Source organism: Dichomitus squalens, assembly GCF_000275845.1.
Source record: "Dichomitus squalens LYAD-421 SS1 unplaced genomic scaffold DICSQscaffold_48, whole genome shotgun sequence".
In the NCBI taxonomy this organism is placed as follows: Eukaryota; Fungi; Basidiomycota; class Agaricomycetes; order Polyporales; family Polyporaceae; genus Dichomitus; species Dichomitus squalens.
In genome coordinates this window covers 220,845-247,681 of record NW_006766930.1, presented here as the reverse complement: position 1 = coordinate 247,681, position 26,837 = coordinate 220,845, and the positions used below count along the sequence as shown (strand labels likewise).

General features: G+C 56.8%; 10 protein-coding genes across 10 annotated transcripts; 6 read left to right on the top strand and 4 right to left on the bottom strand.

Moving 5' to 3' along the window:
• Window positions 1-1,681: 1,681 nt before the first annotated feature.
• On the bottom strand, window positions 1,682-4,501 carry DICSQDRAFT_111220 (uncharacterized protein). Its single transcript, XM_007369414.1, has 3 exons — window positions 4,351-4,501; window positions 2,276-4,282; window positions 1,682-2,220 (listed from the first exon to the last, which is right to left on the bottom strand). The coding sequence occupies exons 1-3, from the start codon at window positions 4,472-4,474 to the stop codon at window positions 2,090-2,092; spliced, it is 2,262 nt and encodes a 753-aa protein (XP_007369476.1). The 5' UTR covers window positions 4,475-4,501; the 3' UTR covers window positions 1,682-2,089.
• Window positions 4,502-4,764: 263 nt separating this feature from the next.
• DICSQDRAFT_182973 (mitogen activated protein kinase-like protein) lies at window positions 4,765-6,586 on the top strand (the record flags this gene model as incomplete). The annotated part of the gene is made up of 9 exons (XM_007369413.1): window positions 4,765-4,853; window positions 4,913-5,189; window positions 5,289-5,384; window positions 5,489-5,580; window positions 5,662-5,786; window positions 5,867-6,024; window positions 6,083-6,169; window positions 6,226-6,325; window positions 6,383-6,586. 9 exons carry the CDS (start codon window positions 4,768-4,770, stop codon window positions 6,433-6,435), a joined length of 1,074 nt encoding a protein of 357 aa, XP_007369475.1. The 3' UTR covers window positions 6,436-6,586.
• A 92-nt stretch (window positions 6,587-6,678) lies between these two features.
• On the top strand, window positions 6,679-8,602 carry DICSQDRAFT_182972 (6-phosphogluconate dehydrogenase C-terminal domain-like protein; the record flags this gene model as incomplete). The annotated part of the gene is made up of 6 exons (XM_007369412.1): window positions 6,679-6,699; window positions 6,756-7,457; window positions 7,510-7,630; window positions 7,683-8,175; window positions 8,226-8,368; window positions 8,425-8,602. 6 exons carry the CDS (start codon window positions 6,679-6,681, stop codon window positions 8,454-8,456), a joined length of 1,512 nt encoding a protein of 503 aa, XP_007369474.1. The 3' UTR covers window positions 8,457-8,602.
• A 490-nt stretch (window positions 8,603-9,092) lies between these two features.
• On the bottom strand, window positions 9,093-9,954 carry DICSQDRAFT_173596 (uncharacterized protein; the record flags this gene model as incomplete). Its single annotated transcript, XM_007369411.1, has 3 exons — window positions 9,093-9,506; window positions 9,584-9,877; window positions 9,937-9,954. The coding sequence occupies 3 exons, from the start codon at window positions 9,952-9,954 to the stop codon at window positions 9,093-9,095; spliced, it is 726 nt and encodes a 241-aa protein (XP_007369473.1).
• Window positions 9,955-10,471: 517 nt separating this feature from the next.
• Window positions 10,472-11,390, bottom strand: DICSQDRAFT_140005 (uncharacterized protein). The gene is made up of 3 exons (XM_007369410.1): window positions 11,094-11,390; window positions 10,766-11,040; window positions 10,472-10,705 (listed from the first exon to the last, which is right to left on the bottom strand). Exons 1-2 carry the CDS (start codon window positions 11,382-11,384, stop codon window positions 10,771-10,773), a joined length of 561 nt encoding a protein of 186 aa, XP_007369472.1. The 5' UTR covers window positions 11,385-11,390; the 3' UTR covers window positions 10,472-10,705; window positions 10,766-10,770.
• Window positions 11,391-12,401: 1,011 nt separating this feature from the next.
• On the top strand, window positions 12,402-13,194 carry DICSQDRAFT_149545 (uncharacterized protein; the record flags this gene model as incomplete). Its single annotated transcript, XM_007369409.1, has 3 exons — window positions 12,402-12,539; window positions 12,617-13,009; window positions 13,180-13,194. 3 exons carry the CDS (start codon window positions 12,402-12,404, stop codon window positions 13,192-13,194), a joined length of 546 nt encoding a protein of 181 aa, XP_007369471.1.
• Window positions 13,195-14,356: 1,162 nt separating this feature from the next.
• DICSQDRAFT_68482 (nuclear distribution protein PAC1) lies at window positions 14,357-16,401 on the top strand (the record flags this gene model as incomplete). The annotated part of the gene is made up of 10 exons (XM_007369408.1): window positions 14,357-14,394; window positions 14,453-14,531; window positions 14,580-14,654; window positions 14,707-15,022; window positions 15,314-15,491; window positions 15,552-15,648; window positions 15,701-15,829; window positions 15,881-16,000; window positions 16,066-16,323; window positions 16,378-16,401. The coding sequence occupies 10 exons, from the start codon at window positions 14,357-14,359 to the stop codon at window positions 16,399-16,401; spliced, it is 1,314 nt and encodes a 437-aa protein (XP_007369470.1).
• A 522-nt stretch (window positions 16,402-16,923) lies between these two features.
• Window positions 16,924-18,929, top strand: DICSQDRAFT_157150 (alpha-ketoacid dehydrogenase kinase). Its single transcript, XM_007369407.1, has 9 exons — window positions 16,924-17,017; window positions 17,070-17,147; window positions 17,196-17,311; window positions 17,361-17,605; window positions 17,665-17,906; window positions 17,968-18,029; window positions 18,087-18,127; window positions 18,192-18,582; window positions 18,663-18,929. Exons 1-9 carry the CDS (start codon window positions 16,951-16,953, stop codon window positions 18,771-18,773), a joined length of 1,353 nt encoding a protein of 450 aa, XP_007369469.1. The 5' UTR covers window positions 16,924-16,950; the 3' UTR covers window positions 18,774-18,929.
• A 175-nt stretch (window positions 18,930-19,104) lies between these two features.
• Window positions 19,105-22,232, bottom strand: DICSQDRAFT_91716 (uncharacterized protein; the record flags this gene model as incomplete). The annotated part of the gene is made up of 3 exons (XM_007369406.1): window positions 19,105-21,549; window positions 21,606-21,837; window positions 21,996-22,232. The coding sequence occupies 3 exons, from the start codon at window positions 22,230-22,232 to the stop codon at window positions 19,238-19,240; spliced, it is 2,781 nt and encodes a 926-aa protein (XP_007369468.1). The 3' UTR covers window positions 19,105-19,237.
• Window positions 22,111-26,784, top strand: DICSQDRAFT_140000 (fructose-bisphosphate aldolase). The gene is given in 13 exon segments (XM_007369405.1): window positions 22,111-22,920; window positions 22,988-23,037; window positions 23,095-23,154; window positions 23,211-23,222; window positions 23,240-23,245; window positions 23,356-23,402; window positions 23,458-23,610; window positions 23,666-24,263; window positions 24,322-24,399; window positions 24,456-24,543; window positions 24,607-26,578; window positions 26,631-26,644; window positions 26,700-26,784. 10 exon segments carry the CDS (start codon window positions 23,014-23,016, stop codon window positions 24,615-24,617), a joined length of 1,077 nt encoding a protein of 358 aa, XP_007369467.1. The 5' UTR covers window positions 22,111-22,920; window positions 22,988-23,013; the 3' UTR covers window positions 24,618-26,578; window positions 26,631-26,644; window positions 26,700-26,784.
• The last annotated feature ends 53 nt before the right edge of the window (window positions 26,785-26,837 follow it).

The following is a 26,837-nucleotide window of genomic DNA, read 5'->3' as shown; positions in this document are numbered from 1 at the left end:
AGTACTAGGGCGCTTGAGTCACGTGTCTAACAGCATGTGACATCAAGTCAGGTGCGTCTCCACTCTTCCATCTTTGATAAGATAAGGATAAGGGCGGACTATCTTATCTAAGCGCTACACGCACTTAGAGATGCGATAAGATTAAGTCCGATCGGTGATTAGTAAGTAAGTAATCATGATGACATAGTCCGATCGGACTTAGTCATTATCGGAACAAAGCTCCGGCCGCGTTCGGCATCGTAAGCATAATTGACCTTATCTCCTGTGCCGTCGGATAGACAGACGGCAAAGAGATAAGCACTTCCCGAAAGGGATGCACTAAGCAGAGTCCTGATGAGCTATAAAAGGCGAAACGGGACGGGACGTTGTAGCACACAACGCCCCCGTTGACTCAGCTCGCCTAACCCACCCTCAACCCTAACCGGTCGATCTCACCTCGCTTCGCTCGGTTTCGATCTCCCTCCCTAACCCTGCCTCACTCGTCTCCACTTACTCGCTCGACAGTCAGTCATAACACTTGTCACATTTATCCCTCTCTCTCTCTCTCTCTCTTTTTCTTTCGGCTCCTTGCCGCTCGCCTACGGGGTCGTCGTCGAACGTCGACCCGAGTCTACGCGCCTAGTCGCCGCAACACAGCCCATCGACCACTGCTGGCACGTCGACATCGTGTTTAATGACGGCCAGGTAGTCCTTTCCTCGCAGGGAAAACCAGGCATATTTTTGGACGCGTGCAGGCTGAACGAGTGACTGGACTGCATCGACGTGTTTAGCATCTCCAAACATCGCCCAAGCCAAGAGTGGCTCAAAGCGTGCCGTAGAGGAACAAGGGACATGGCTTGTAGCATAACGATGTGAGAAAACATCAGTGTTCATTTAGTTCACATGCTGCGGGCAATATACTTACCTGTGAGTCGTGCGAGAACATGACAACTTCAGGATATATGAAAGGGCGTGCTTCGTATGCTGGTCATCAGATACACAAGTCTGTTGATGAGTTCGGTTGATGAAGTAGGTGTGTTCAATTCTTGTCGTTCGCTCATTTCCTCGCGCGCTTAATGGGCGCCTGCCTACCTGGATTCAAGGTCAGATCAAGCGCCTGTAGCACAGCAAGTAGAGGTGCGCAGGCAGCGGGTGCAGCGAGATTGACGGGATCGTCCTATGCTAGGTTTGTTATACCCAGAAAACCTGTCCGGAGAGTGGATAGAGACATTGGGAGAGCGTTATAGACTCATTGCTCGAGAATAATCGTACACAATGCGCCCAAATCCGAACCAGATTCGACACGACATACATACGGTTCACCTGGGGTTGTCGCTGTAAGCCTGATGGCAATTGGACCCAAAACCTTGCGGGACGACTCCGCGTCTCGAGTCATAGAGCTCTCTAGATTTTGAATCGTCAAGTTTTCGCGGCGCTCCTTAGTCCCAGCTCGCGACCCTCATGTGGTCATGTTGCACCCGCCGCCTGCCTCCCTCTGCTTGCTGTGCTACAGGCGCTTGATCTGACCTTGAATCCAGGTAGGCAGGCGCCCGTTAAGCGCGCGAGGAAATGAGCGAGCGACAAGAATTGAACACGCCTAGTAGCGGTGGCGAAGGTTCCATGGAGAAGAAGCGGACGTTGAAAAACTTGCTATATATAGAAGGTAGGGGCGCTATTTCTCGAAGCGCGTCATGTACGTCCACTCTTGCAGAATTGTACTATTAGTTGTTGATCAAGTGGCTAGGAGCCTAGCAACAATATTTGTAGCGGCGGGGTGGTATGAACTTCACCACCGCAACCGCGACGACGACGACAAGGCTCTGCTTCTGTCATGAAGTTGCGGCCCAAACGCGTCATTACACAACGGGAGTCAGCTAGGGCTGCGGAGTAACGGATCCGCTTGCGCTCAGACAGTTTTGTACACTCGCAGATCTACGTCCATAGGCAGGACACAACGGAGAAGAGACGCGGTGGTATAAGCCAAAGGAGACCATGCAACTACGACTAACCGCACTATGTCGGTATCAAGGACCCAATCTACAACAGATGATGTTTCTACAGTACTTCACAATGTGCCTATGCTCGCGCAGGATCCTGCTAGCGATGAATCTCATTCCATAGAGAACAGGTCATCGTCTTCTCCCGTGAGGACCGGGCCACTCAGCGGGCTGAGAGATCCTTGAGGATGGGATCCTCGCCCGCTCGGATTGCGCGTTCCCATACCGGTGGGCGCACCGGTACCTAAGCATCGACACATTAACTCACATCGATTAAGGGAGACAAAAGGCAAACGTACGAGATGCAGCGGCTGAATATGACAAACGAGAGAACATCGTCTCTAGACCACCCAATGATGTGCCCGGCGCTCCAGAGCCCGCGGGAGCGGGTTGTGACGGTCCGTTGTTAATTTGGTCGAGCAGACTGCTCGCCGTAGGGGACATACTCGCCCAATCGCCGGACGTACCGTGCCCATGGCCCAGGCCCTTGGTGCCCGGAGAGAAACCGCCACTGAGGGGGGGTCGGCTGAGGATGCTCGAGGACGACGGCGATGGGATCACTGGAGGGGGTAACGCGTGAATGCGAGAATAGCCAGCCGCGAGCCCTTGGGGAAGGCTTTGCCCCGGAGCGTGCGCTTGCAGAGCGCGCGAAGAAGGAGAAAGAGCGCTTCGTTGCTCGTCGATACCCGGGACGAAAGCATCACCTGGGATGGGTCGTCCCCCTGGCCGACGACCTCCATGTTGCAGGTAAGTATCGTTTGGCGGTGGCACGCCGTAGGTGCCGGCGTGTGGCGGAGACATCGGTGGGCCGTTGAACTCCAGCCCGTACGCAGTGGAAGATAGGTTATGAGCGCCTGCACCTGCAGAATACATCGCCGACAGGCCCGAGACCATGGTCGGTCGCTGTGGCGTCTTGGCGTTGATGTAGTGGTGCAAACCTGGGAGGAACGCAGCCGACGCATTCGATGGCGAAAGCATTTCTTCGGCACGGGGCGCGAGACCGGAGTTTGAAGTGAAAGAGCTAGGGGTACCGTTCCCTAAACCTCCACCGAGATGACTAGTCCCGAGCGTCGCAGCATCTGGAGAACCGATAGGCACGCCGCCCGCATCGGCCCAGATAGACTTGATGTCTTGTAGAAGAGACGGTGCGGGGACTGAGCGCGAGTAGCGGTGGTGGGCTTCAGTGCTAGAACGTTGGGCGCTCGGTTCGCGCTCCAGGCCGATATTGGGACGGGTAGCGTGCGTGCGCGACATTCTCCGCGAACGTTCCTCGGGGGTGAGAAGATCGGTGAGGGAGCTGGGCAAGAACTCCTCAAGATCCTCGTCCTCGACAACCACCTCCTCGACCCCAATCCTGCGGGTGATGACGGTTTCTGAACCCCAGTTCATGGCGCCGAGAGACGCTGAGAGTCCAGACCGGGTTTTGAAGTCTGAAGACCCGTCGTCGTGTCTCGGGAGGTTAAAGACAGACTGAGTTCCGGGGGCCGAGAAGGGAGAAGTGGATAGCCCTTGCGGCTGAGGGGATGTACCAGGCGAAAAGCCGTTGATACGAGCAGGTCTGCTAGAGGAGGAGGAGGCACGAGGTGGGGAACCTATAGGACCAAAGTCGACTATGGCTGAAGCATCGCTGATTCGACGAGGGGCAGAAGGCGCGTGAGTGGGGAGAGGTGCGGGAGAGGCACGATGAGTGTTGGCAGTGGAGTCCTCGTTCGCCAGCTGCGGTTGAGGAGATTGCTCGGATTCGGGGGCAGGAGCCCCCTCGTTGATAGATGTTCCGGAGGCCTTGCCTTGAGCGGGGGCGCTCGGGAGCTTGTTGCTCTCGTCTGGGAGGAGACCGAAAGACGCAAAGTCGGTATCTTTGACAGGGGGGGCGGGGGCGGATGGGGAGAGAGTAGCTTTGAGAGGCATGGGGATGGGCGAACGAGCGTTCCCAGCGAGAGCACGAGTGGGAGCGGTGGATCCAGAGAGGAGAGCATTGCGAGATTGACCCGTTGCGGGACCGGCGTGGTGAGGGCCCTTGTGGGCCCTGGATGATTTTGGGCCGTCCTTGGTGGATGTACCGCCTGCGCCGTTGGCGGCAAGTTGGGCGGCCTTCTTATTCTTGCGGTCCATGGACATGCTCTGGCCGGGGAGGACATGGGCGAGGGCGCACTTGTGGCCGAATTTGCAGTTGCCCTTGACGAACCAGGCGCACACCTCCTTTTGCTGGCCAGGTTCGAGGACCTGGTGGGAGAAGGGGCAAGAAGAGCCTGCGGTGCAGGAGCCGACTTTGAAAAATTTGCACGGGACATGGGACAGGTCCTTGGCTGGGCAGGCGAGGGAAAGGGCGGGTGTAAGAGGAAGCTTGGAGAAGACGGTGAGGTGGTGGACGTACTCTTTGCGGAAGCCTTCTGCTTTGAGCCCTTGTCCCTCTCGCGATCTCTGTCTCTGTCGGCGCCGTCGCGGGCAGAGTCGGGGACGGAGTCGTTGTCTTTGCGCTTGGCATCTGCGGCGGGCATTTTGTGCGAATGCGAGGATGGTTGCGGGGTCACGGGGGAGACTGTCGCTGCTCGGCGGGGGGACGAGGACAAGGACGGGGAGGGTGGACTTGCGGAACAGGCGACGCTTGTGGCGAGGGCGAGGCCGATGAGCTGCCCAAAACAGGAAGCATCGCGCGAGACGCTCACGCAGACGCCCGCACTCGACAGCGTCTCGCGCGCGTGCGCTCTCAGACTCGGCCTCTGCCACCACCTCTTATTGTCCTCTCCGTCTTCCTCCATCTCACCCCCTTCCCTCGCTGCCCCTCCCCACCATGGACGACCGCATGTCCTCCTTCATCGTCGGCAGCAACTACCAGGTCCTCGACGTCATCGGCGAAGGGGCCTATGGCATCGTCTGGTCCGTCCTCTCCCCTCCCTCCCATCCACTCCCTCACCGTCCCCCCCTTCTCCCTTCAGCTCTGCTCTCCACGTCCCATCCCAGCGAAAGGTTGCCATCAAGCGCATCACTCCCTTCGACCACTCCATGTTCTGTCTCCGCACCCTCCGCGAAATCAAGCTTCTCCGCCACTTCCACCACGAGAACATCATCTCAATACTCGACATCCTCCGCCCACCAAGCCTAGACGATTTCAAAGAGGTTTACCTCGTTCAGGAGCTCATGGAAACCGATCTCCACCGTGTCATCCGCACCCAGCAGCTCAGCGATGACCATTGTCAATACTTCATCTATCAGGTATGCCTCCCTGTCTCCTCTTCCGCTGCTCTCGAGCTCAGCCGAGCACACTCCTCGGTCTTCGTATTGTTCCTTGCGCCCACGCGCCGTTGGCCGTAGACCCTCCGCGCTCTTAAAGCACTCCACTCAGCCGACGTACTCCATCGCGACCTGAAGCCGTCTAATCTCCTGCTGAACGCAAACTGCGATCTCAAGGTATGTCTCCATAAGCCTGCAAGAGCCTTCCCCGCCATCCCAATGGCGCATATCGCGCGACCCCAAATCCTGCTTCGACCTCACTCTCCCCACGTCCCCGTTAGCTTTGCGATTTCGGTCTCGCTCGATCCGCGCGACCCCCGCCCAATGTCGCAAATGACAGTAGCACGTTCATGACAGAATATGTCGCAACCAGGTACGCATCTCCATGCCACTATCCGATATCCGCACCCTCTCGGCCTCGTGGCGCTCACGACCTCTGCACCCGTGGTCGCAGGTGGTACCGCGCCCCAGAAGTCATGCTCACGTTCAAGGAATACACCCGCGCTATCGATATATGGAGTGTCGGCTGTGTTCTCGCAGAAATGCTCAGTGGCAAGCCGCTCTTTCCGGGCAGAGACTGTACGTACACCCAGACGACCTTGTTTCCCAGGCAACCCAAGTGTCGTCTAAGTTTACTGACCACGAGAGGGGCTCTGAAGACCACCACCAGCTGTCTATCATCTTGGATATTCTCGGCACCCCATCGCTCGACGACTTCTACGCGATCACTTCGCAACGTTCCCGCGAATATATACGTGCCTTGCCCTTCCGGAAGAAGAAGCCGTTTAGTCAACTTTTCCCCACTGCCAATCCGCTCGTATGGGTCGCCCGTGGAGTGCTCTGGAAATTCACGCGCTCACCCTCATGTCTCGCAGGCGATTGATCTGATGGAGAAGTGCTTAACGTTCAGCCCTAAGCGACGAATTGAAGTAGAAGACGCGCTGAAGCATCCCTACTTGGAGGTCAGTGGATTTGCGAGCAAGATGGCCTCCGGTGTCCGTATTGACTACCGATGCAGGCATATCACGATCCGTCCGATGAGCCCACGGCCGAACCGTTAGATCCGAGCTTCTTTGATTTTGACAACGGCGATCCCCTCGGAAAGGAGCAACTGAAAGGCGAGTGCTACATTGGTTGTCGTACATGACTGGCTGGACATTGACTGTCTCCTACAGTGCTCATCTATGAAGAAGTCACAAGACCCCGCCCGCAACCGGTTACTCAGTGAGGAGGGCGACGTACGGAGGGCGGGGGCGAGAAGAGAATATACCCAACGCAGTAGTCGAATAACCAAGTGTGCCACGATATAGCACCGGAATGGTAAATGTACCATAAATGTATCAAGTATAATATCCGATGATGTCATATCCTTGCAATCCACAACGCGCATATATCCTCCTCATCCTCCTCCAGCTCCTCCTCCTCCACCGCCACCCCCTTCTCCTGTTCTCTCTCTTACCACTCAGCGACGATGTCACAGCCGTTCGATAAGGTGAGGCGACGCTCCCGCCTTCCCGGCAAACCACGCTCATAAGCAATTGCGCGCAGCTAGGGATCGTAGGTGCCGGATCCATGGGCTCCTGTATGACCATGCTGTTTGCGGAGAACGACCTGCAAGTGTCCGTGTACGATGTCAGCGGCCAGAACATCGACAACCTCTACAATGCGTTGCAAGAGGGTCTTGACAAAGAACTGCACCACCGTGTCGCCCGGTTCAAGGATCTCGACCAATTCATGGAGAGCCTCGGCGGCCAGAACGCGGACAAACTTCTCGTATTCAGTATCCCTCACGGCTCAGCCGCGGACAAGGTGATTGCTGACGTCCACGAGCACCTCTCACATGGCGACATCATCCTGGACGGCGGGAACGAGTGGTATGAAAACGCCGAACGCAGGCAGAAGCAGCTCGCGCCAGAGGGTATTGCGTACCTCTGTATGGGTGTCTCGGGCGGGTATCAGTCTGCTCGCAGAGGTCCTTCTATCTCCCCCAGCGGCGACAAAGCCGCGCTGGACCGCGTCATGCCTCTGCTGGAGAAAATCGCGGCGAAAGATCCCAAGACGGGCCAACCCTGCGTCGCAAACCTCGGTCCGGCAGGATGTGGACACTACGTGAAGATGGTGCACAATGGGATCGAGCAGGGCATTCTAGGCATCGTCAGCGAGACTTGGGAGCTCCTGTACAAATGCTTGCACACCGACCTCGGCACGATATCGCAGATCTTCAAGAAGTGGGAGGACGGAGGGGAGTTGGTACGTCCCATGGCATGTGTGCACTCGTACACGCTGACATACGTGTTTCAAGAGACGCAATTTCCTGGTGGGAATTGGTGCGGACATTTGCCGGCGATACAAGGAAGATCGACCTGGACATGTTGTCAATGAGGTCCAAGACAAGGTCGTCCAAGACGCAGATGACAGCGAAGGTAGGTCTGAGCGTCGCGTCGGAAAGGACTGGTATAGACTGTTTTATTGTAGGTACCGGTGTCTGGTCTGTGATGGAAGCGGCCAAACGACATGTCTCCGCGCCCACCATTGCGGCGGCACACTTCTTCAGGATTGCTTCAGCCGACCGGGCTGAAAGAATGCAGGTGGTGGAAGCCCTCGGCCAATCGATAGGTGCGGCTCGGAAGCAACATGTCGAGGACAAGTTCAAGACGGAGTTCTTCGAGGATCTGCGATTGGCAGTCTACTGCGCATGTCTGGCATCGTTCACGCAAGGTCTGAACTTGATCGCCCGTGCGAGTGCGGACGAAGGCTGGAACGTCAGCTTGGCTAGTTGCATCCGGATCTGGCGCGAGGGGTGCATCATCCGGTCAGAGTATATTGCTGACCTGCTGCAGCCGCTGTTGGAGAAGGAACCGGGAACGAAGAACATATTGACTCTGCAACCGGTCGCGGACGAGATTACGAGGACGATCCCGCACCTGCGGAAGGTGGTGCAGTACGGTCTGGAATGGAACGCACATGTGTAAGTCAAGACGACAGACAGTTGGGACAGGCTAACATGAGATGGAGCAGGCCAACCTTGAGTGCAAGCTATGAATTCTTCAAGTACTGTGGAGGAAAACATCTGCCAAGCCAGTTCATGGAGGCAGAGCTGGATTACTTCGGCGCGCATTCATACGATCTGAAGTCAGACGGAGACGGAGAGGTGAAGAAAGGTACGGAATGACGAGAGCACGGTCGGAAATGTTAGAGCACTGACTTCTTCACTCAGGAGAACACCACTTTGAGTGGAAGCCGGCGTAGATGGCGACAAGGGAACGGCGGTGTGAACTAAAGTCTTGGCAACGAAACGCATCGAGTATAGACTAGGATTATACTATTGCGAATGGCTGCGCAAGAAATCGCGAGGAATGGGAGCTAGATACGGAATTGGTCGTAGAACAATGAACATATAATATGTGGGACAGCTGTTGATTGGTGTTGTTGTAGCTTCCGCGGTCTACATTCGAAGGCTTCTCCCTGTCTCCGCATTGTCATAGCGAGGCATGCGCGTGAGCACATGCTCACTTCTTCTTCAGCGCTTTTCACAAAGATGCCCTCTCAAAAAATACGCTCGAATCGATTGGAGAACGGCCACAAATACGAGCCCGGTTCACCAGTCATGACACCACCACTGAGAATCTTGAAGACGGCTTGGACTCCCTGCTTATTGCAGTTCCAGAGCGTCAGACGGCCGGATTATGCTCGCAGACGGTTCCGCTGCTAATCAGCTTGAGCGTGTTTCTTTCGAGAGGGTCATCGTTTTGAGACGCGCTGTAAGTGCTATGGTAAGTGCCCACCTCGCCTCCATACAGCCGCATGGCATTCGTCTGAGCCAAGGTCTTGACAAATTATCAATTCGTGTGCACAGAGGCTTCTTTGACTGTCTATGTGTAGTATCTATGGTCGCCTCCCAAATACAGGTTGCGCTATTTCAGCCTGTGGAGTTTGCCTGCGCGGCACCGCGAACGTGAAGTCCTGCCCAGGACGATCAGCCCGTCTGACGACGAGATACGTGCCCTCTGGAACACTCCACTTCTCCTCGCCTGCGGGAATATCTGCAGATCTGATGCCCATAGCCTGTTCCCAAGAAACAAGTGGACCAGCCATTCCGAACACGCCCTGCATGTTCACAGGGGACGGCCCGAGCGAGAAGCCGGGAGGGAGGTTAACAGGAACGTCACGACGATGATCATAGAAGTCGAGACAGAACTGGTTGTAAGCCTCCATGCCGCCGTTCCACATGCGAATCGTGTAATCCGAGTCAGGAATCCTGACGGAAAACAAGTTCCAATCGCCTCGCCTCGGTTTCACCTACGAAACAGCGTGAATCAGCCAGTGATACGACAGTACCAATGCCGAGATGCAAGACGGCAACACAAGTGACCTACCCCGATCACGCGCACTCCCCCCAGACGCTTGACCTCTTCCACACGCCGATTCATGCCGTCGATGTATTTCTGTATGTTCCCGTCGTTGGCCCCTGGGAAGTGATCTTTGATTTCCTGATGGAGCTCAGCCTCGGTCATAGGCTTCCAGCCAGGGAGGACTTCCATCAAATATTCATCCCCCTTGTAGAACGCTTGGGGATGCGCAGAGGATGAGGGCTGGGACCCGGAACCGCGTGACTGATGCGCTGAGGACCGGAGAGGGCGTGCGGGAGAAGAATTGGGGGGAGTGGGGGACTACGGAAACCATTTCCACCTAATTAGAGGGAGCTCGCGACAGGAAACTATTTACTCACAAGCGACGAGCGATGCATTGTGGCGACTAGTCGAGAGGATGGGCAGAGACAAAGCAGGTGGTCAACGCGACACAACCTCAAGAAGCGCTAATGTTGAACGTTTGGACGGCAGCCCTTTGTCAGTCGAGACCGGCTATGTGACGACAGTCGTTTACATCGACGAAAGTTGCATGCGGTAAGCCTTTCCGGACAAAAGACATCGAAAGATGGTGTGAGGAGTTGCCTATTGCCTCTCCTTTGCGCCGAAATACCTCGAATTTTTGCCGTGCTGGGTAGCCTGAAATTGGTTGTGTTTGATTCGCGAAAAGTCGATGGGGTGGGCGCGTAAGGTACGCCTTTTGTTTACAGATGACCTTTACAGACAGAAATCATCGAAATATGGCAATCCACCGTCACCAGTGGCAAGCTCGCCGAAGATCCTTCGTGCCAACCGCGCGCTGCAGGTCATCGCAACAGGACTCCTGGACATCGCCTTATGTTCCCGCGTCGCCCTGGCCGCTCAAGCGCGCGGCGAAATGAACCCCAAGACTCGTTTATATAATCTCAATCCTGATCTAACATCATCAGCTATCTGGCTTAACGTTCTATCCTCTGTCTAGGAAACTCGACGTCGGTGACACTCATTTCTCTAGACAGTACAGAAAAGCCAGCAAATGTCTCGGGTACTACCGCAAATGCTCATGTAAATAGATACCCAGCATATTGTGGTGAAATGAATGCAAGGATGGAGCCCCATGCGGATTGAAGAAGACCAAGTGGAGGCTACTGCCTAGAGTCCACAGTGGCATTAGCAAGCTTTCAGCGGGTGGCCTGGGCAATATCTACTCACGCCGATTAGTCGTTCTCTGCACGACGATATATTTGAAGCTGTGTCCCAAAGCAGAGGTTCTCAATCTCACAGGATTTCCCCTCTTCCTCGACGCGCAGTGTGATGTAATGTTCACCCCTTTCACGCCTTTCGTGCTCGTGATAGAAGAGCGGGATCGGAACACCATCCACATCCATCTGCCATTCGATGCTCTCGTAGAACCATCTAATAGGATGTCCAGGCCGCCACTGGCCTCCTACCCATGCCCACGCGGCCTGTTCTTCAACGGGTTGTGGCTACCGATGCAGATCGTGTAAATAAAGAGAAGATAGTCAAGTTGCTCACTTACCCACGGAGGGAACCAACCAGGTTGGGATGGGCCCCTGATTAAGACGCGAACAAACCAGAAGTGGTGGTAACTGGGGACCCAAACTTCATGTATCGGCCAGCCGTTCGCCTTCAAATGGACCGCGACACGTCGCTCCGCGCTGATGAAGGTGAGACCTTGAGCGATTGCCGAGGCGCGTTGTCTGACTTTCGGATCTAAACCGGGAGGAAGGTAATTGTAATAGTGGATATCATTAGTATGCTGCCCATAGAAACGAGAGCCTTCAGAGCCTAAGAAGCCTTCGTAGGGCATAGCGACTTGGACGAGGGGGCAACAACTACACATGCGATCGAGACGAATGATTATATATTGGCGCAACAACAAAGGGGCAGCAGAAAGGAGAACAATGAGTCGGAAACTGACAAGAAAGCACAATAGGACTGCTCAATTCTTGTGGACGTTGGCCGCTAGACACGTTGAGAAGCCACATGGCGACTGATGGCACAAACCGACGCTTCAACCTCATTCCTCGCGCTCGTTGTCTTCCGAGGGGGTCTACCACATCCCAAAGGCCACAGAAAGATATAACTACGGGTATCTCCAGGACGAATACTTTCCTCGTCGATTGGGCACTTCGTGAGAGGAGAGGAGAGTGTCAACCCCTAAACTCGTCGGTTAGTTTCGCTTACCCATCATCAACGGCGTCAGGGTCCCCAAAAATAGAGTGGCCCTAACCCGGGCAAACAATACAGGTTCCAAATCTAGAAGTTGAATTCAGAACATAACATCAAGCACGGCAGATCTCCGAATGTTTCCGACTGCCAGAACAATCAATACGAAAACAAAAGGCTCACACGTTCGCTTGCCATGCCCCAGAGACGGTGCGCAAGAGCGTGTCTCCTGAGGCAGGTGGCAGGTTGGACGTTCATGCGCCCATTGTTGGCAAAGGGGCTTTATCGAAGCTTTGTCTCTCCGCCCTATCATCACCAGCGCTAATTGGCTATATCAGGCGTTCAACATCGGCGCTTCTTGCAGGTTGTGTCGCGTCGACCACCTACCTGCTTCGCCTCTGCCCATCCTCCCCACTAATCGCCACAATGCATCGCTCGTCGCTTGTGAGTAGATAGTTTCCTGTCGCGAGCTCCCTCTGATCAGGTTGCATGGGTTCCGTAGCCCCTCACTCCCCCCAATTCTTCTCCCGCACGCCCTCCTCGGTCCTCAGCGCATCAGTCACGCGGTTCTGGGTCCCAGCCATCATCCTCCGCGCATCCCCAAGCGTTCTACAAGGGGGATGAATATTTGATGGAAGTCCTCCCTGGCTGGAAGCCTATGACCGAGGCTGAGCTCCATCAGGAAATCAAAGATCACTTCCCAGGGGCCAACGACGGGAACATACAGAAATACATCGACGGCATGAATCGGCGTGTGGAAGAGGTCAAGCGTCTGGGGGGAGTGCGCGTGATCGGGGTAGGTCACTTGTGTTGCCGTCTTGCATCTCGGCATTGGTACTGTCGTATCACTGGCTGATTCACGCTGTTTCGTAGGTGAAACCGAGGCGAGGCGATTGGAACTTGTTTTCCGTCAGGATTCCTGACTCGGATTACACGATTCGCATGTGGAACGGCGGCATGGAGGCTTACAACCAGTTCTGTCTCGACTTCTATGACCATCGTCGTGACGTTCCTGTTAACCTCCCTCCCGGCTTCTCGCTCGGGCCGTCCCCTGTGAACATGCAGGGCGTGTTCGGAATGGCTGGTCCACTTGTTTCTTGGGAACAGGCTATGGGCATCAGATCTGCAGATATTCCCGCAGGCGAGGAGAAGTGGAGTGTTCCAGAGGGCACGTATCTCGTCGTCAGACGGGCTGATCGTCCTGGGCAGGACTTCACGTTCGCGGTGCCGCGCAGGCAAATCCTACCGGCTACAATCGCGCAACCTGTATTCGGGAGGTCCGATTGACGGCCATGATCTGCCTTCATTCGTTCTATATGTATAACATTGTAGTATATACACTACTGATACATCCGTGGCTATACAAGTGGATATGTTTCTGACTTGGACCTTATGATATTGCACTTCTCTGTATGGAGATTAGTGCAGCAGCGTAGCCCGGGTATGCATAACTCAGGTGACCCTCATATATTCCGTACAGTGCATGTACTTACCTTATTATGGTGGTGAGACATCATCACGGCGACAAGAAGAGGCGTTCTGCGAGCTCGATGTGGTTGCTAGAGCGTACAAGCACCGTATTCTCGTCGCCCCGTACCTTACTTCGCCTCTCCGTCTCCTTCTGACTTCAGATCTGAACTGGCTCGGCAGATGCTTCCCCCCACAGTGTTTGAAGAACTCATAGCCTGTCTGTCGTCTTGACTTACACATGTGCGTTCCATTCCAGACCGTACTGCACCACCTTCCGCAGGTGCGGGATCGTCCTCGTAATCTCGTCCGCGACCGGTTGCAGAGTCAATATGTTCTTCGTTCCCGGTTCCTTCTCCAACAGCGGCTGCAGCAGGTCAGCAATATACTCTGACCGGATGATGCACCCCTCGCGCCAGATCCGGATGCAACTAGCCAAGCTGACGTTCCAGCCTTCGTCCGCGCTCGTACGGGCGATCAGGTCCAGACCTTGCGTGAACGATGCCAGGCCCGCGCAATAGACCGCCAGTCGCATATGTCTTCCGAGCCGCGCCTATCGACTGGCCGCCCTGGTCGGCAACACCAACCCCGTGGGATCAACCCAGGTGGCTCCTGCCAAATGGCAGCCAGGTTGATCACACAGTTGATCTGTCTCCGAACGCCCTCCGAGCGGCCGGTCTTTTCCTTAATCCGGTAGCATCTCGGCCAGCTAGCGCGCACCGGTGTCTGTCACCATCACCTCATCGACGCCCTCAACCTCTTGGGCTTAACTGCACATCCTACCTCAACAACCTGTCTTGAGCCTCCATGGTTTTGTATATAGTCATAGCCATACATAAGGTACATGAATATTAACTTCTTTTGGCGGTTTCATCCATTGAGCCCAACCTGGGATCTCAACTAGCCAAAGTAGCTGAAAGTCACACAGCGATAACGCAACGTGACGCATCACGACATTCCCATAAGCGCCAGAGCTGAGTCAGAGTTTTCCGGAGGGGGTTCCGTGAAGCGCTCGATATCAACCCATTGATTCGATCAACCCAGGGTTGATGTTGCCGACCCAGGCCTAAGTAGTATAGTAAGTAAGATCAACAAACACGGCGGCCTTAGTGGCGCTTATTCGCCCTTAAGGCCTTACCCTTCACCATGGCAGCTGAATTAACGGATCGCCAAAAGAATGACCTGTTGGTCTCTTCATTCTCTGAGCTGATGCCAGGCCATTATACTAGTTTGCACTTATAGGCACAGGGCCATCTTGGACTACCTCAATTCCTCTGGATTTCACAAGACTTTCGATCAATTCAAGGAGGAATCTTCTCAGGTTGGCTTATCAGGTTCAGAATTTCACATATGTTTACGCACCTCGCAGACCGACTTTCAACCAGACACGAGCAATAGCCTTTTAGTGAAAAAATGGATTAGTGTCATACGCTTACAGAAAAAGGTGTGTTCTTCGCACTCTCCTTCCGAACATCGAATGTCATCCGCTGTTTCAGATCATCGATCTAGAGTCTCGGCTGGCTCAGGCGTTACAGGAGAACGCAAGTATGGCCCTCAACCCAGCGAACTCAAATCAACGCGGCAACTCAGATTGGCTTCCAGCTGTAACGCCACCGAAACTCGTCTTAACTGGCCACAGAGCCAACGTCAATGCCGTTGCCTTTCATCCTCGCTATTCGACTATCGTATCGGCAAGCGATGATAGCACGATGAAAGTGTGGGATTGGGAAACGGGGGAGTTGGAGCGTACCTTACAGGGGCATACTAGACGCGTCAGCGACTGCGAGTTCGATTCCAAAGGGAAGTTGTTAGGTGAGTGTGCACATACATCCAGTGCGGCAGTAGGCATTCGTGCGGGCCATAGGCGATGTCCAGCGGTTCATCATTGATATTCGCGCCACCCAATCCCCGATGTTGTTCTATTCTTCCCTTGCGCTTCATGAGTTCGATACACCATGGCAGGAGCTGCTGTTCCTTGAATTTTCCACGGCGGTAGTTCTAGCTTCCCTGAAGTCTCGACGGGCTCAGACTACCTTGAACTTGACCTCCATGGTCTAGCGCACGTCGAATCGGGGATGTGGTTTACTGATCGCACCCTTATAGTGTCGGGGTCTCATGATCTCTTCCTCAAGCTCTGGGACGTCGACAATGATTACAAGAATATCGCAACTTTCAGGGGGCATGAACACTCCATATCTACTGTCCGGTTCCTCCCTGGCGACGAGCGTGTTGTCAGTGCTAGTCGGGATAAGACTGCGCGCATCTGGGAGGTCGCAACCTCGTACGTAGGGGTGCTTCCATAGCGGTTTCTCTGTGCCCTAACGAGGTGGTATCCCTGCAGACATTGTATTCAAGTGCTCAGGCCGCACGATGATTGGATCAGGTCAGCGTCACCAAGTCCCGATGGACGGTTGCTTGTGACGAGCTGCATGGACCATGTATCTTTGCTCCTTTCGCGTTCATAGATCAGCGTTCTGATTTGTGCCACAGACCGCGCGTGTCGTTGAAGTTGCAACTGGCACTACCAAATGCGAGTTCAGGGGACATAACAATGTTGTCGAGAATGCCATTTTCGTTCCTCGAAATGCCTTGCCGGCTTTAGCTGAACTTCTCGGCACAGTGCGTTGACATTCCCGGTGTGGTGCGAGCGTCATCTAACTCTCACTGTAGTCTGGCCCAACTCACGGGAAAATCCTGGAAGAGTCGTCGGCTGCGTACATATTGACGGCCTCTCGGGATCAGAAGATAAAGTTGTGGGATACGCGAGCCAACCAGTGCTTGTACACCTTCGTACGTCTACTCAGTGCTGCTTAGCACAGGATTCCTCTTAACAAACAACCGATGGCCCATGATAGGTGGGACACGATGGCTGGGTACATGGCCTTGTTTTCCATCCAAACGGACGGTATCTACTATCAGCGGCAGACGATGGGTCGATCCGTGTCTGGGATCTCAAGACGGGACGGTGTATTCGGAAGCTGGAGACCGGGGAGCGTTTCGTGACCTCATTAGCGTGGTGTAAACAAACTACGGGTGGCGGTGCGTCAGACGATGGTGCCGACCAAGAGCCCGCCCGGCGAGTGAACGCGATAGCCTCCGGTTGTTGGGACTTTGTACGTGCATCGTATTATCTGCAATTACAATTTCTCATGGCATACTCGCCCTAGACCATCAAGATTTGGAGACCGTGAACGACGATTGTCACCCTATGCTATCACCCCCGCTATCTGGAGCTATGTTCTGCGCGCAACAGTTGTTCTCAAGTTCGATCGTTATTCGCCGCTTTCGTACACACATGCCTCGCTTTATGCTTTTGAATCGTTTGGCGGCATCTCTCAGTCGATCTTTGCTATGTAGGGTACATCCGCGTCATCGTAACTTGGGTGTGTTTTTGAAGCAGAGTATGCTCGCGACCACAGCGGACTCGCTGGGGTACTATGACCCCCGTCGGGCCCGATATTGACGAGCGGAGGCACGTGAAAGTGTGGTGTGCGGCAATGTCCGGTGTGGGGCCCCGGAGAGGCGCCGGAGAGGCAGGGCCAGGCAGGAGGCGATCACTGTCTGAGACTGTCTGAGACTGTCTCTTCCGCTCTCGACTCCACGCTCGGAATCCCACCGGATGCATATGCATCTCACTGCCGGCACCTGATCCTCTTTCATGCTCAACCCTTCCTCTTAATGCTTCCTGTTCGACCATCGCCACCACCATCCCACCCACGTCCCTCACGAGACTCACCACCATGTTTCGCATCTCGCCAAGTCTTTGGGAGAGGATACACCACTATGCCTCCTTCCCCCAAACAGGAGGTATGTCTCCTCGCTCGTCACCATACACGCTTCCCCTCATCCACCTCCACAGTCTCACTTCAGCAAATGGTCCTCTTCGGACAGAACCCAAGTCAAGGTACTTTGCTCAGAGGCAGCCAGTTCCTCCTCGGTACGTCTATTCACTCCTCTTCTTATCCCCACTCTCACTTTGCTCCAGAGGAACTGCCCGTTCGTCTCGCCCACAGAGTAAAGGAGCTCGATCAGCTCCCTCACAAGCTCGGCGACATGCCCTCCATCAACAAGGTCAAGAACTGGTATGCCCAGTCCTTCGAGGTGCGTCTCCTTCTCTTTCCTTTCACGCTCGCTCCTCACCCCCCTCTAGGAGCTCATCTCTTTCCCACCAATCCGCCTCCCACCGGCTATCCGCGCCGCACTTATGGCTCCTCCCATCGACCCCGTCTCTCTCCCCGAGTCACATCCAAACCCCTCCTTCCACTACCAGTACTATTCCGACGACTACACCACCGGCTCCGACCATCCACTCGGCATCGTCTCAACACCCAAGAACGGCAATGGCCGCAGCACAAATGGTAACGGCCAGAAGATGCGCATCCCCATGGAGAGGAGGTCTGCTCGGCGTGCTCTTTCCCTCTCCCCATTTCGCTCACATCGTCTCTTCCTTGCAGATACTACGCCAACACGTCGTCTGTCAAGGAATGGCCGCCAGAGGTCCGCGAGTACAATCGCTCGTTCACCAAAGCTCTCGAATCCATTAAGAAGCGCCATGATCCGACCGTGACCACCGTCGCTCAAGGCGTGCTCGAGTGGAAAAGGAGCCAGAACGCACGAAACATCAACCTCGACGTGCAGCATTGGCTCGACCGTTTCTACCTGTCGCGGATCGGTATCCGGTTCTTGATTGGCCAACGTGCGTCTTCTCCTCGCCTCACCCCTTAGGCCGCGCTCATGATCTACGTCGCGGCAAACAGATATCGCTTTGAACACTCTGCAGCCACACCCGGACTACGTCGGTATCATCTGTACGCGCGCGGTGCGTTGGCCATCCGTTTCACCATTCGTGCGTTTCGTTGAAACCATTTGACACCAGAACGTGCATGACATCGTGCACGAGGCGATTGAGAACGCTCGGTACGTAGGCGTCAGCCGCCCTGTCCCCTCACGCGACTGACCTCGTGACCGCGCGCGTCCCCAGATTCGTATGCGAAGAGCACTACTCCATGTTCAAGGGTCCCCCAGTGCAGCTCATCTGCCCCAAGGATCTCCACTTTCCCTACGTTCCCGGCCATTTGTCCCACATCTGCTTTGAGCTGCTCAAGAACTCGCTCCGAGCCGTCGTCGAGCGCTTCGGCCCCGAGAACGAGGACGCGTTCCCACCGATCAAAGTAGTTGTCGTTGAAGGCAAGGAAGACATCACCATCAAGATCTCGGACGAGGGCGGCGGTATCGCACGGTCTGCCATCCCGCTCATATGGACGTATATGTACACGACCATGGAAGGTCAGAACATCGACCAGGACTTTGACGCCTCCGACTTCAAAGCGCCCATGGCGGGCTTCGGCTACGGGCTTCCCTTGTCGCGCCTGGTGAGTGCATTTTTCTCCTGCCGCCCTCTTCGGAGCTCTTGGCGTGTCGATTCGACCGAGACGACTGACCGGCTTCGCAGTATGCGCGGTACTTTGGGGGCGACTTGCGCCTGATTTCGATGGACGGCTTTGGCACGGACGTGTACATCCACCTCAACCGCCTTTCGAGCAACCGAGAGCCGCTCCCGTAACGGTCGGATTCGGTTGCGCGTCGGAGAGATACCATCCCTGACCGATGAAGGACGCGGCTAGGACACATACTATTTCATCTTCCCAGGCAATGCTGTCATGCTATTGAGCATCTGTACGATTTCACATATGTACGAATATACCGATTCATGAATCATTCCGTCTTACACGTTTGACCGAACATTTGCCCGTCGGGCAATCCTACACTAAATACATAAGCTGCGCATACAGCGGCCGGATCGTCCATGCCAACCCTGCAAATGTGATAGACTACGATTCCACCGACGAGGTACAGTATGAGACGTTTGTTGTGCGTGCAATGTGTGGCAGCGGGGTGATTATACTGATATTTATCGACCTGAGGGGCGAGTGCGAGTGACTGCGGACAAATGATAGCACGAGGATGCGACGAAACGATAGCGACGAGTTACGACGAGACCAGCAGGATTCTACCGAATTTTTGGCCTCACACGCCACCACCTCCGGAGTCGCGGAAGGAGTTGTCCCAAGGACGCTTCATGGGCATCACGTTGAAGCTCACGGGAGGCTGCTGGAGGCCGCCCGGAATGACGCCGGGGTCCGCGCCCTCGGGATGGTAGGCACTCCATGCGTGGAGAGAAGAGTCGGTGGACTGAGGTATCGGCGGCGGCAAGTACATGTTGGATTCCTGCTGCTTGTATCCGCGCGAGACTTGCGCCGAGACTGGCAACGTGGGCTGCGGTATATGCTGCTGCAACGACGGATGGGGCTGAGGCGGGAACATTTGAGATGCGCGGGGGAGCATGGCAGAGTGAGTCGCTTGCGACACCGGGGCAGGAGCTGGAACACGATGAGGACGTGACGATTGAGACGGGGCGGGATGGGAGACGCCCGAGACAAAGCGGACGTTCAGCGGCCCCGATGGAGGCACGCTGGAGGACGGATGCGAGTGGGGCGCATAGGCGACGTTCATCCTCTGTCCCGCGGGCGCCCTGGCGGCCACGGCTGAGCTCAGGCTGGACGACGGCTCGAGAGCGATCGAGGTTTGTTTCTTGCGGTACCTCTTGGTGACGCCAGCTTCGAGGGAGGCGACCTCGTCCGCGAGCCGTTGGTTCTTGAATTTGAGCTGCTGGAGCTCGTACTGCCAACTGCTCGAGCGGTCGAGGTCGGTCTCGTCAAAGACGCTCTCGCGGAGAGGGTGGACGACGTCGCTCGTCGGCGGCGGTGCGCTGCCTTCGCATCGCTTGATCTGGCAAACGATCGGCGGTTGCGTGGACGGCTCGCCTCCGCCGCCGACCGGTTGGCCAGTGGGAAATCCGGCGGGGACGCTCTGCTGCGGTTGAGAGCGGTAGAGGACGAGGTGGACGGAGATGGGGTTCCCGTCCTTGGTGAGGACGTCGCAGGCGAGACCGGCGCTCTCGCTTCCAGCGCTAGGCCCGGAGGCGAGGAGAACCTTGGCCATCTCGACATCGATGGCCATATGGACCTCCTGCGCGGAGCTCCCGCTGACGAAATCTGCCAACGGCTTGCCGATCACCTCTCCGGCACCCCAGCCGAGGACGTCGCGAACGGCAGCGCCGACGTACAGGAACGTAGCGTTGGAGCTCAGCAGACCCCAGAATTCGCGCTCGGGGGGCCGGTCCTCTGACTCTCCGTCGGGTCCGTCCACGAGCGGAGTGGACGTGGCCGGGGGAACGGGCGTGACTAGTCCTCCTGCGCGTGAGATCGGCCCCCACTCGAGGTAGGACATATGCCTGAGCCGGCCGCTGAGGATGATGGCCTTGCGACCCTTACCGGGCTCGACGTGGAGACGTCCTCGACACTGGACCCAGACATAGCCTCGGCCTTTGGCTTGCATGCGGAAAAGGAGATCGACCGCGCGGGGGGCGGCTTGGGGGGACGCCTGCGATGAGGTATCGGGGCTGGTGGGGTTCGCCGCCGACGGTGGGCCTGTGGGAGCTGAAGGGGCGCCAGTGGTGAGCAGGGAAGGTCCAGGGGTAGCAGACGCTTCCTTGAGCTCGCGCATGAGAGGGACGCAGTCCGCCGGGTGACAGAACTCTGCAAGAGAGCGCCCGACGAGCTCGTCGGGATCGTAGCCGAGGACGTGGCGCACCGCGGGGGCGACGTAGAGAAATGCGCCTTTGAGAGAGACGACGTGGAGGAAGTCGGGAGAGCGGTCGAGGAGGAACATGTGCAGAGGCTTGTTGCCGTCGTAGGGGTCGAGCGAGATGGGCTCGGACGGGCTGCTGGAGAGAGCGATAGCGGTAGAAGCGTGAGTGGATGTGGAGAGCTCAAAGGAAGAGGTAAAGGCCGAGTCGGCGAGGAGGGCACGGAGATCCTTGGACACGCCGCGCATGGTGATCGAGGACGTGCGCCAGTCGCGGGAAGAAACGTTGGTGGGCAAGACGGGCTTGTCGGAGTAGTTGACGACGTAAGTGCCGTCCTTGAGCTTGCTGAGGATGGACTTTGGCTGCTCTGTGAGATCGACCTGAAAGCCGACGTGATAGACGATGTCGTCTGTCTCGTCTGGGGAGTTGTAGACGCCGCCGCGGAGGGGGATGACGGAGACCATGTTGATGAAGGCGGAGCCGTCCTTGCGGTAGTTGATGATGCTGACTTGGCACTCCTTGTCGGCGACGATGTTCTTGCGCATGTGGGCGACGGCTTCCCTGGACGTGTGCAAGCGTTCGTGGCCGCGCTGGATGAGACCGGCGGGAGCCTGGAGAAAGCGGCAATTGCGGCCGATGACTTCGTGCTCTTCGTAGCCGGTGAGTTTGAGAAAGGACGGGGATGCGTATACTGGGAGAAAGATGATGAGACAAGGCAGCGGGACTGGAGGGAGGGACGGGGCGTACCTATGGGGGCGTCGAAGCGGCGGGTGTCTGTGACGACGAAAGCACAGGAGAGGTCTACAGGACCGAGGTAGATCTTGGGATAAGGCCTGGTGACGACACGGGAGAGGAGAGAGAGGAGGTCGAAGCCGGAGGCGGAGTAGATGGGGAGGCCGAGGGCGGAGGGGACGGAGAGAGGGATCTGGTGAGAGAAGGGAGGGTGCTGGGGATGGTGGGGGGATACGGGGTTTGGAAACTGTGGAGAAAGATGGGAGATGGGGAAGGCGGTGGAGGAGATGGACTGGGGGGATGAAGAGGCGGAGGGAGGGTGATGATGGTAGGAGGACGAGGCGACCTGGGGGCTGCAAAGAGGTGGTGAGTAAGCTGATGAGGAGGAGGAGGGGGAGAGAGGACGAACAAGGGAGAGTGGTAGCCATCGGAGGAGGAGAACCAGGAAAGGGAAGAGGAGGGGGGATAGAGACCGGCTGGGAGGGCTTCTGCACCGCCGCCTGGGGGAACGGTGGGGGCGTTAAAGATGAGGTTGGGAAGCTGGAAGTGGACTGCAGAGGAGAAGTGGTGGTCGATGTCGTCGTCTTGGTCGTTGTTTTGGCCGTCGCGCTCGCTGGACTGGAGATAGCGGGAAAAGGGCATTGGGGCGGACGGCGCGGGGAGGAGGCCGCGGGAGAGTCGGGCGACGACTTTGCGAGTGAGTCGTGGGGACAGGCGGGCGGAGAGGGCTGCTAGCTGGCAAAGGCTGAGGCTGGGGCGGCGGCGGGGCTGGGAGGAGGAGGAAAGGATGTCGAGGAGGTGTGTCCACCATTTCTGTCATTCCACAGGATACCAAATCGGGAGAGAAGTGTGGGGGACAGGAGCCAATCGGCCTCGAGGCAAGCCAAGTGGGTGCCTCCGCTCTTTTCGCACTCGCCCCTGGGCCTCCGTCCTCGATGTCGTTCTCTCCGTCATCCTCGCGCCCCCACCGCGAGCTCGTTCTCCCACTGCTCCCCGTGATCGTGGCGCGACGGAGTACAGCTTGCCGTAAGTCACCCAGCCCCTCTCTCGAGCGCCGCCGGCTGCGAACAACGATCTCGGCGACCGAGATGGCCGACGGCTTGGCCCTCGACGACGACGTGCGCCCAACGGCCGGCAAGCTCGCAAGCTTGACCCCAGCCCGGGCCGCGAGAGCGGGACGCACGTCCACCACCCATTGTTGGAAAACATGTGCCGTCGCCCCCACTGTACAGGACGCGCTCCGGACGGCGAGGCCCAGGGCCAGGACGGGACGAGTCGTCCCACCTCCCTCGGAGATCGTTTACCCGATGCGCCATCGTCATCGATTCCGGTATGTATGCCCACTTTCTCGCGTCGCCTCCCTTCTCATCTCTCTCTCCATCGTCCACCTCTCTCCAGCTCTCCCTGCTCACTTTAGCTCGCCATGGGTGTCCTCGATATCGTTCCTGTGCGTCATCTCGACCCCTATATTCCCCTCCTATCTCCTCATCTCGTCCATCTATAGCCCGGCGTCTTGACTGGCGACAACGTCCGCAAGCTCTTCGAGTACGCAAAGCAGAACCAGGTACCATCTCTCCTCCCTCGCCCCTCTCCTTCTCTACTCACCATTCTCTCCTTTAGTTCGCCATCCCCGTACGTCCTTTTTCCTCTCCATTCTTGCCCCGCCGCTCACACTAGACCTTGTATTCCATCGTACCATCCACAGGCCATCGTAAGTTTTGTCCCTCCATTTGTCTCACACGCCCTCAATCCTCCCTTCCTCTAGAACGTCACCTCCTCATCCGTCGCCAACTCCGTACTTGAAGCTGCGCGGTCCGCACCCTTTCCATCCCCTGCCCCCTTCCATCCTTCTCATCTGCGTTTCCAGCGACATAAAGGCCCCCATCATCATCCAGGTCTCCCAGGGCGGCGCCGCATTCTTCGCCGGAAAGGGTCTTCCCAATGACAAGCAGCAAGCCTCCATCGCCGGTGCCATCGCCGCCGCCCACCACGTTCGCACCGTAGCCAAGGAATACGGCGTGTACGTTTCATTCTCCTCTTCACTTTGCCGCTGCTCACTCATCCCTTCTCTCTAGACCCGTAGTCCTCCACTCGGACCACTGCGCCAAGAAGCTCCTCCCCTGGTTCGACGGCATGCTCAAGGCAGACGAGGAATACTTTGCTCAGCACCAGGAGCCTCTCTTCTCCTCACACATGCTTGATCTCTCCGAGGAGTCCAAGGAGGAGAACATCGACACCTGCGTCAAGTACTTCAAGCGCATGGCCCCCCTTGGCCTCTGGCTCGAGATGGAGATCGGCATCACCGGTGGTGAGGAGGATGGTGTCGACAACACCGGCGTCGACAACTCCAGGCTCTATACCCAGCCGGAGGACATCTGGGATGTCTACACTGCCCTGTCCAAGATCGGCCCTAACTTCTCCATCGCCGCCGCCTTTGGCAACGTCCACGGTGTCTACAAGCCCGGTAACGTCCGCCTCCACCCCGAGCTCCTCAACAAGCACCAGCTTTACGCCGAGGAGAAGCTCGGCGGCGGCAAGAAGAAACCCCTCTTCCTCGTCTTCCACGGCGGCTCTGGCTCCACCAAGGAGGAGATCAAGACCGCCGTCCAGAATGGCGTCGTCAAGATGAACGTCGACACCGACACTCAGTGGGCGTACCTCACCGGCATCCGCGTCAGTACCCTGTGCGGTGGAACCTTGACGTCCCGCTCACGGCTATATGCGCCTATAGGACTTTATCCAGAACAAGTCGGGATACCTGCAAACTCAGGTCGGGAACCCCGAAGGCGCTGACAAGCCGAACAAGAAGGTACGCGTCTGCGCTGATGTCTCGGCCGGGGGACATGCCGTTGACGCTTCGTGCAGTACTACGACCCGCGTGTATGGGTTCGCGAGGGCGAGAAGACCCTAGTTCAGCGTGTCAAGGAAGCCAACGCCGATCTTGGCAACACGAGTCAGTATCCGTCGCTTGGCTCGTTCACTCGCGGTGCACTGACAGGCTCTACTCCGCTCGTAGACCGTTTGTAGTGCGCGGATGGTGGCCTTGGCAAGACAGAAGTCGATGACACGAGGGCTCGCCAGGCTGTGATCGGACGAAGAAGTAAAGTCGTGTGTAGATTGTACCTATAACAATCCAACTTCTCCAACCGCCGGTGCCAGCAACGTAAACCACCGTTGGCGTACACATTTCATCCTATCTCGGTCAGGAGCCGATCGTGGGGCACGGAGCCAGGTGAGACTCGATGGCCGGAGAGGGGCCCAAGGTGGCGATGCCAGATGGGCCGCGGAAGAAAGAGGCCGATCGCTCTCACTTGCCGCGGCAATTACGTGCGGGCTCGAGATTGCACCGGGTGGCGTGACACTGCGCTTGCGACGTTAGCTTGAGCGGCCAGAGAGGGGCTTTGATATGGCAATCCTCGCAATTACAGCGGGTGCATTCATGCGCAATGTTCGCAGTCAAGACTTGGCCGTCCATTCCAACAACCACCAGATGGTTAGATACATAAGTTGGCGCCGCAAGCAGGAGATCTCAGTTCAGCGAAATCTCTTCCGTCTCTCCAACGTCATCATCGAGGTCGTTTGCGCTTCCCAACGGCCGCTCCTTCTCCACAGGCGGAGGCGGCGGGACCTCCACGCTAGACGGCGCAACGACATCGACGGTTGTCAACTCGCCATCATCATCCGTCGACGCGCTGACGCTCTCCCGCTTTGCAGGTGCGCTCGGAGCAGACGCCTCCTCGCCCGCGGAGGTGACGGACATCGATGGGGGAACCGCCGGGACGGGAGGTGGGGGCTGAGCCGGGTTGGGCGACGGGAAGCGGAAGTTCTTGCTCATCGTGCCCTTGCGCACCCGGCCGGGCCGATCGTCGTCGTCCTCTTCCTCTTCCTCGACGGGCTCGTGCTCTTCGGGAATCTTGCGCGAGCTCGTCGGCGCAGACGTTTGACTGGGCGAAACGGTCGGCGGAGAGGCTGCGGACACGCGTTGAGGAGGCATGGACTGGCGGTTGATGGCGTGCTTCTGCTGGGTGGGCGAGGAGTTCGCGCTTCGCTGCGAGGGAGAGGACAGGTTCGCCTGAGACATGGACTGCGGGCGGAAGTGGGAAGGCGACGATGGGCTCTCGCCGAGGTAGAAGGGACGGATGGGCATCATCCTGGCCATACCCCTTGTTGAACATCAGCTCGCAAGGAGACAAGGCGGTGGACTCACTTCTTCTCTGTGTGGCAGGCGAGGATCCATTGCGGCTGGACCACGGGTATGCTGAGCTGGAGGGCCTTTTGGTACTCGACTCCGGGTCCAGTGACTATGCCACTCGTCGCTTGTGCGCCGCTGGGCGTCGCAGCGGGAGTAGTGCAGACGAAGTGAGTGGTATCGATCTGGATCTTGTCGCTCCACTTTGCGCCCATCTCTCCGAGAGCCATTTTGGCGTTCTCGAGCAGCACCTCGTCCTCGACCGTCCCGAAGCAGACAGAGATCCCAGAGGTGTCGGTCATGGTGTGTGTGCGCACGCGGAGGAGGTTGGAAGGGTAGACGCCAGCGGTGGTACGCAGAACGAGCTGGAAGGTATACTCGGTATCAAGCTGCAGACCAGAGACTTTGGTGGAGGTGTTGGTGAGGGGCGATGGGATCGCCGCGACGCGCTGGCGATCGCGGTAGAGGTCGAGAGAACGGAGTTTAGCGGTAGCAAGCTCGAGCCGGGGCCACTCGAGGGTAACAGAGGTTTGGGTGACGTTGCGCAGCTGCGAGTGCATGTAGACAGTGCTATACGTTACAAGCGATGGTGGCGTACCTCAAGCCTGGGATTCTCTGGAGTCTTTGTGCCAAATTCATCAAGGATATCGTTCTGAAGGCTCCAGAACTCGTTCTCCCTCTTCTTCTCCTCGGTAACATTCCTCTGGACGGATATGTTCACAATGGACCCCGTAGAGACGCCAGGCGGTAGCAGCAGCGAAGGGAACTCGATGAGGTGTGCGCGCTCTCCGAGAAGAATCTACGGTGATATGTTTAGAGAATGCGCGATGGGGAGCGAGAGGCCTGCGTACCGCCATACCGGCATCTGCATTGGAAACATTGAGCGACTTTCGGCAGCGAAGGGAAGAGAGGGGACCTACCGAGCTTGCCGACCGTGAACATGAAGCTGTCTTGTGAGACCGCCATGTTGGCAGACAGTTGAGTACAAGGTGAATGTTGCAAAGGCTAGCGGGTGAGGAGAGCTTGTGAGCGAGCAAGTGGTGCGAATGCAAGGTCAG